At 47.0% G+C, this 6,237-nt stretch overlaps 1 protein-coding gene across 1 annotated transcript; it reads right to left on the bottom strand.

Annotated features, from left to right (window-relative positions):
• Window positions 1–3,407: 3,407 nt before the first annotated feature.
• Window positions 3,408–5,711, bottom strand: LOC119307456 (zealexin A1 synthase-like). The gene is made up of 2 exons (XM_037583533.1): window positions 4,778–5,711; window positions 3,408–4,215 (listed from the first exon to the last, which is right to left on the bottom strand). Exons 1-2 carry the CDS (start codon window positions 5,672–5,674, stop codon window positions 3,589–3,591), a joined length of 1,524 nt encoding a protein of 507 aa, XP_037439430.1. The 5' UTR covers window positions 5,675–5,711; the 3' UTR covers window positions 3,408–3,588.
• Window positions 5,712–6,237: the final 526 nt, after the last annotated feature.

The raw sequence follows: 6,237 nt of genomic DNA on the forward strand, positions 1-6,237 counted from the left end.
TTAATATATATATATAGAACTAGTTTATTTTTAGTAAATGCTTAGTTGAACTAGTTGAATTAATATAACTAGTTTATTTTTAGTAAATGTTAGTTGAACTAGTTAAATTAATATATAGAACTAGTTTATTTTTAGTAAATGCTTAGTTTGAACTAGTTGAATTAATATAACTAGTTTATTTTTAGTAAATGTTTAGTTGAACTAGTTGAATTAATATATAGAACTAGTTTATTTTTAGTAAATACTTAGTTGAACTAATTGAATTAATATAACTAGTTTATTTTTAGTAAATGCTTAGTTGAATTCATAGAAGTAGTTGAATTAATTGAATTAGTAAGTGTTTAATATTTTGCCTAATATGAACATAGGAAATGTCATCTGACGACGGAAAAAATTTCATTATGTGTGAATACTGTGAAGACCAGCGCCGCCAGTGCGACAAAAATTTCCTTTTGATGGTAAGCGATTCAGCATCAAGTTAGATGAGACCTTCGAATTCGATACAGTAAGTCACAACGACAAGTCTGTTTTCATAATTAAGCAGACTTATATATGCTTCATTTACCTGACTTATAATTTTTAATTTTCACTATTCTACTAGCGCATCCCCTGCCATGCAAGAATTTTTGTCTTGGATAAGATAGGTTTCAAAGATATGGAAACTATGGAGGTAAAGAGAGCTTACCTGAAAACTGAGCATGATGGTTATAATTTCAACGTCAAAGTATACAATGCACACACGTACACCTATTTTGAATGCAAAACTTGGCAAGCACTATGCAAGGCTTATGCATTTGAGCCTGGTATGGTTATCACCTTTGATATTCGTCCGGAAGATGATATTGAAGGTAATAGAGATATATGGGTCGATGTGCAGACGCCTCCAGTTCTACTATTATGTGAGTTCTTCTCAACTATATTTTTGTCTTTGATATTGCTTATTCAAAAATAACTGACAACTAATTTCTATTGACAGCTTATTTCCATTCAACCAAACATGTCCGGCGCTTGGTAGATAGGACCTACTACTGTCCCGGAGCTGAACTAAACTACGAGGAGATAAGTCATTATGTTTCATGGCTTGAGGATCTTCATACTGTCAAGACAAATTTTCTTCTTGCACTTAGAAATGTTAGTACTCAAAACGTGCGACCAATAGTGATGGTATTGAACTACGGTCACATCTATTTAGGAATGATGGTAAGATATTTACTATTTGTCCTCAGTGCATATTTTGCATACATAATTTTTTTGCTAAACTTTCATTGCTAAGTATATTAATTAAGTACTATGCGATCTTCTTCAACAGGAACTCCCGATGACAGTTGTGCCTCAGGGTATCGAGACTAAAGGTCAGATGTCAATTGTTAGCTTACGGCCAAGATATCCTGCATTGCACATGAATGCATTCAGGATTTCTAAAACCGATGAATGCTTAATAGTAAAAGATTGGAGGAAAATTGTTAATGATCGCAGAGAAATACTAGGGGGCAGCAATGAGAAGCGCAGCCCACGATTAGGAGACAGGTTCATCTGCATGCTCCAATATGATCAATCAGGAGAGCTATACATGTTCTATGCCATTTTACCAGAGAGAGAGTAGCCAGCAGGAGTGATTTAGCTAGTTCTTCATGCTGCTCTTAATTAGTACTCGATGTCCGTGTTCTTTGTTATGAACTTAAGTGATTTGCTTTTGTGGTGTTATATATGAACGCTTATAATATCATGACAATCATGCATGTTGAACTCGATGATATTTTTGCTTCTGGTACAAGTGAATGTTTCTTCTTTAAGCTAGTAGTGCTGGTGATGATATTTTTCCTACCTTACCTAAGTGATCAAGTATATGCCATATCTGTATAGTTGATCAAGTATAATATGGATATGGCATATACTTGATCACTTAGCTAGCTAGCTAGTAGCTAGCTAGAGATATCCAATAAATGCATCCAGTCGAAACTAATCCGCGGTACTTTCACCTAATGATTTAACAACTCATTATAATGTAAAACAATCACTAAATTGAATTGAAAACACAAAATTAAAGAAAAATTAAAAAAAACACCTAAACATTTGGTGTTACAAACCGGCACTAATGCCCTACACGCAAACGGGCCTGGCTCGTGCCACGTGGTGGCACTTTAGCGCCGGTTCGTGACGAACCGGTACTAAAGGGAGGGGACCTTTAGTCCCCACTTTTTAGTGCCGGTTGGCGAACCGGCACTAAAGCCCGTGACGAACCGGCACTAAAGGTCGGTTCTGTAGTAGTGAGCGCCAAGCACCGCCTGAGACGGAGAACCACCACGGTTCACAGTCGCAGCCATGAACTAGACGCGGCAACGCACGCCATGCGCGCCACCACGCGCCTGCCGGATACCGGAAGATGCCAGATCCGTTGCGCCGCGCCTACAGGATAGCCAAGGCCATCCTCCCTCGAGCACCGATGCACCCCACGTTCCGCACGACAGTAGGACGCCGCGGGCACCCGCCAATGGCCACCGAGCGGCGTCGCCGCGGATTCGCGCCGCAGCGCGCGAGCTCCGAGTCGCTCGCACGGCCGCCCCTAAGCCTGCGCCCCACCTTGCGCGGCGCCACTCCTGCCTACACCAGCCCGCGCACCGAGCGCGGCCGCGCCGTCCTGCAGCCTCGTCGCGCCGCCCTAACCGACCGCGAGTCAGAATCCCCCCAAAGTGACCGGCCTGCGCCGCTCGCCCAGGAGGAGGAAGATGGCCCCGCCGCCGCCGAGCCGCTCAGGCTTCGCTCAATGACTCCTACCGGCGGCGGCGAGGGGAGGGGGACGCCGGCATGTGGCTCTGGCGACGGCTAGGGCTTGCTCCCTGGCCGCTCGCGGGAGCGACCAAGGGGAACGTCGGGCACCATTTTGGGGAACTCCACTTTGGTGTGCTATAGGTAGAATTGATCTATATAGGAAACCAGCTTAGCAGTTGTACTACTTACGATAGTCATCTGCCTGGTGGCTAGCGTGCAAGTTTTGAACCTGGACGTCTCAGTTTTGAAGCTCATCAGCGAGGCAGTTTGTTTTTCTGCGGTATTAATAGACTAACACGTGGGATCCGTGTTTGGCTTTTTTAATGTAATTATTACTAAAACAATATGCAGATATTTTCTTTTACAAAAAAGTTCTCACGCGCACCTCATCAGCTGTCATCGACTGACATGTGGGCCAAAGCCACGTGGGTAGGACGTACACCCCCGATACGTACGGAGGCACCATATTTACCTCATAGGACAAGTTATAGCACCAATTTTGGGCATCAAAGTGACCGTGCTCAACAAGTTAAGGCACCTCCGGTGTATTTACTCTTTTTCATTTGACAGCAACCTAATTGGATGAGATCGTGGACATTTGGCATCTATCTCGGTTTCTCCATCGATACAATTAAAACTCTTGGACAAAGAAATAAATGAGACATACATATACAACAGCAACTGAGATTTAGACAGGGTATTCAATTGTACAAGGATGATGATGACACCTTGCAGCTACGCAAATGTATTGGCTAGAAAATACATATAATTCCAAATTAAGGCGCCATCCCTACATGCATTGAGCCATTAACAAACAAATCAATTTCCACAGGGGACATGGGATTTTGCGTGCACCCAGAGCTTGGACCTCCTTCTCACCGCGATACCGAAAATCTCCGTCATGTCCATATCTTTGGGCCTCATGCCAAAGGGCAGCTCCCAGTCAAAGTGGAAAAGGAGGCTAGCGAGCGCCAGCTCCATGTTGGCCATCGCGAGCGACATGCCGGGGCACATCCTCCGGCCAGCGCCGAACGGGAGGAACTCGAAGTCGGCGCCCTTGAAGTCGACGGTGCTGTTTTCGAATCTCTCTGGCCTGAATGCCTCCGCGTCACCCCAGTACATGCCGTCCCTCCCCATCGCCCACACGTTCACGACCACCTTGGTGCCCTTGGGCACGTCGTAGCCCATCACCCGACATGTCTCGCGACACTCTCGTGGGAGTAGGAATGGCGCCGGCGGGTGCAGCCTTAGAGCTTCCTTGATCACTAGGTGGAGATAGCCCAGCCTCACCTTGACGATGTCTTCCTCGGTGAGCTTATCTTTTCCCTTGAAGGCCTCTCTCACCTTCGACTGCACCTTATGTAGCACCCGTGGGTTTTTCATCAGCTCCGACATGGCCCACTCTAAGGTCGTCGACGATGTCTCGCTCCCAGCAGCAAAAATGTCCTGCAGGTGCTTATCTTTCGATGTTACACACAAATCAGTGTTGTCAAACTAAATAAAAAAAATTACCTCCTCCGTTCCAAAAGGAATAAAGTTCTAGGTTGGTGTTAAGTCAAAGTTGCTTGAAATTGACCAACTATATTGAAAATTGTGCTAACATCTAAAACACTGAATACATATCTTAAGGAAATATATTTCATAAAATGTCTCAATAGACTAATTCGGTGTTGTAGATGTTAATATACTTTTCAAATTTAAACTAGTTTGACATGGAAAAAGCCTAGAACTTTAATTATTTTGGAATGGAGATACTAGAGGAACCCATCTGTATATTTAATTAACACACTGATCATGAACTGATGTACTCCTCCCGTTTATGAATATAAGTCTTCGTAGGAATTCCACTATGAACCATATACAAACATATATATATGTATTTTAGAGTGTAGATTCATTCATTTTGTTTCGTATGTAGTTCATAGTGGCTGGAATCTCTTTTGAGGAAGTAGTACAGAACCGTACTTACAGTATAAACGATGGTTGAGGAATGAGCATAATATCTTACCAAAATGACGGCTGTGATCATCTCGGTGGTGAGTTCAAATTGCAGGCCGCCGTCCTTCTGCAGCTTGAGTAGGACGCCGAGCAGGTCCTCATCTCTCTCTGGCTCCGGCGCGCCGGCGCGTTCTCTTACTCTTATGATGCTCTGCACGATGCGATAGATGTTCCTCTGGCACTTGACCATGTCCCGCGCGGCGACGCTGAGACGGCGCACGAGCCGTGACGACGGGTACAGGTCGGCGAGGTTGATGCCGCCGGTGAGCCGCACGGCCTCGTCGAGCTCGTGCAAGAACTCGTCGCGGTGGTCGCACCTCTCGCCAATGGCCGCGCGCACCACGGAGTCGGTGGTCATGCGGCACATCTTCTCGCTGAGGTTGACGGCACGGCCGCCGCGGCACCCGTCGGAGACGGCGCGCAGGAGGCGCGCGACCTCGTCCTCCCGGACGGGGCGGAAGGAGAGCACGCGGCGCTGGCTGAAGAGCTCGTGCACGCAGACTCTGCGGAGCTCGCGCCAGCGGTCGTTGTAGGGGGAGAAGAGGATGCCCTTGCCGCCGCAGGTGATGATGTCGAGCGTGGCGCTGAGGTGGCGGCTGGCGAAGGCGGCGTCGTGGGTCTTCATCACCTCCCTGGCGGCCTCGGCGGAGGAGACGACGAGCGTGGGCACGGCGCCGAGGCGGAGGAGCATGAGCGGGCCGTGGGCGCGGGAGAGGTCGCGCATGGCCCGGTGGGGCAGGCCCCTGGAGCGCGACAGCAGGAGGTGGTGCAGGCTGCCGACGAGCGGCAGCTGCCATGGGCCGGGTGGCAGTCGCTGCCCGCGGGTGGGTGATGCGTAGCGGCCGGTGACCAGCTTGAGGATGAGGAGGACGAAGAAGAGGCAGACTAGCGCCGTGAAGTCTATCATTTTGATGGAGAGAGCTGCAGCTGACGAACAAGGCAAGGAGGCCCCATCTAGCACATAAATATAGCAAAAATTACAGTATACTGCTACTGGTAGGGTGAAGAGATCCGAGCTGAAAAAGGTTGCTGCACGTGAATTGGTCGATAGAGCACGTGGTGGATCGTGTACATACAGATGGGCATAGATCGAGTAGAGTCGAAAACAAATGGTGCAGCGCGCGCCGCGCGGCTGCGCACGTTCGCTCCCTCACTAAATTTCATTTTTGTTCGATAAAGCAAATATATTAATATTGTGAAGATATCAATTGTACCCAGCCTTTACATCGACAAAATGTACAACTAGACATTAATGATGCACACAGCAAAAAAAAAGCCCATCACAGTGGCCCTGTGTTGTAGGGTGGAACCCTAAGTGAAGATCTTTCACAAATTGGAGGAGGATCCCCAAGAACAAGATGAACACAAGAGAGAAAACAAGAGGAACACTCAAGAACAAGTCCAATCACACATCCACTAGACCAACAAACACACAAGATCCACAAGGTACATGAACAATCAAAGGGAGAC

This window comes from Triticum dicoccoides, chromosome 5B (assembly GCF_002162155.2).
Source record: "Triticum dicoccoides isolate Atlit2015 ecotype Zavitan chromosome 5B, WEW_v2.0, whole genome shotgun sequence".
NCBI classification, from domain to species: domain Eukaryota; kingdom Viridiplantae; phylum Streptophyta; class Magnoliopsida; order Poales; family Poaceae; genus Triticum; species Triticum dicoccoides.

Coding starts and splice junctions, on each gene's coding strand:
- LOC119307456 (XM_037583533.1), bottom strand. CDS start 5,674: ATGATAGACTTCACGGCGCTAGTCTGCCTCTTCTTCGTCCTCCTCATC. Junction 4,216..4,777: donor TGATCACAGCCGTCATTTTG/GTAAGATATTAT, acceptor AAGCACCTGCAG/GACATTTTTGCTGCTGGGAG.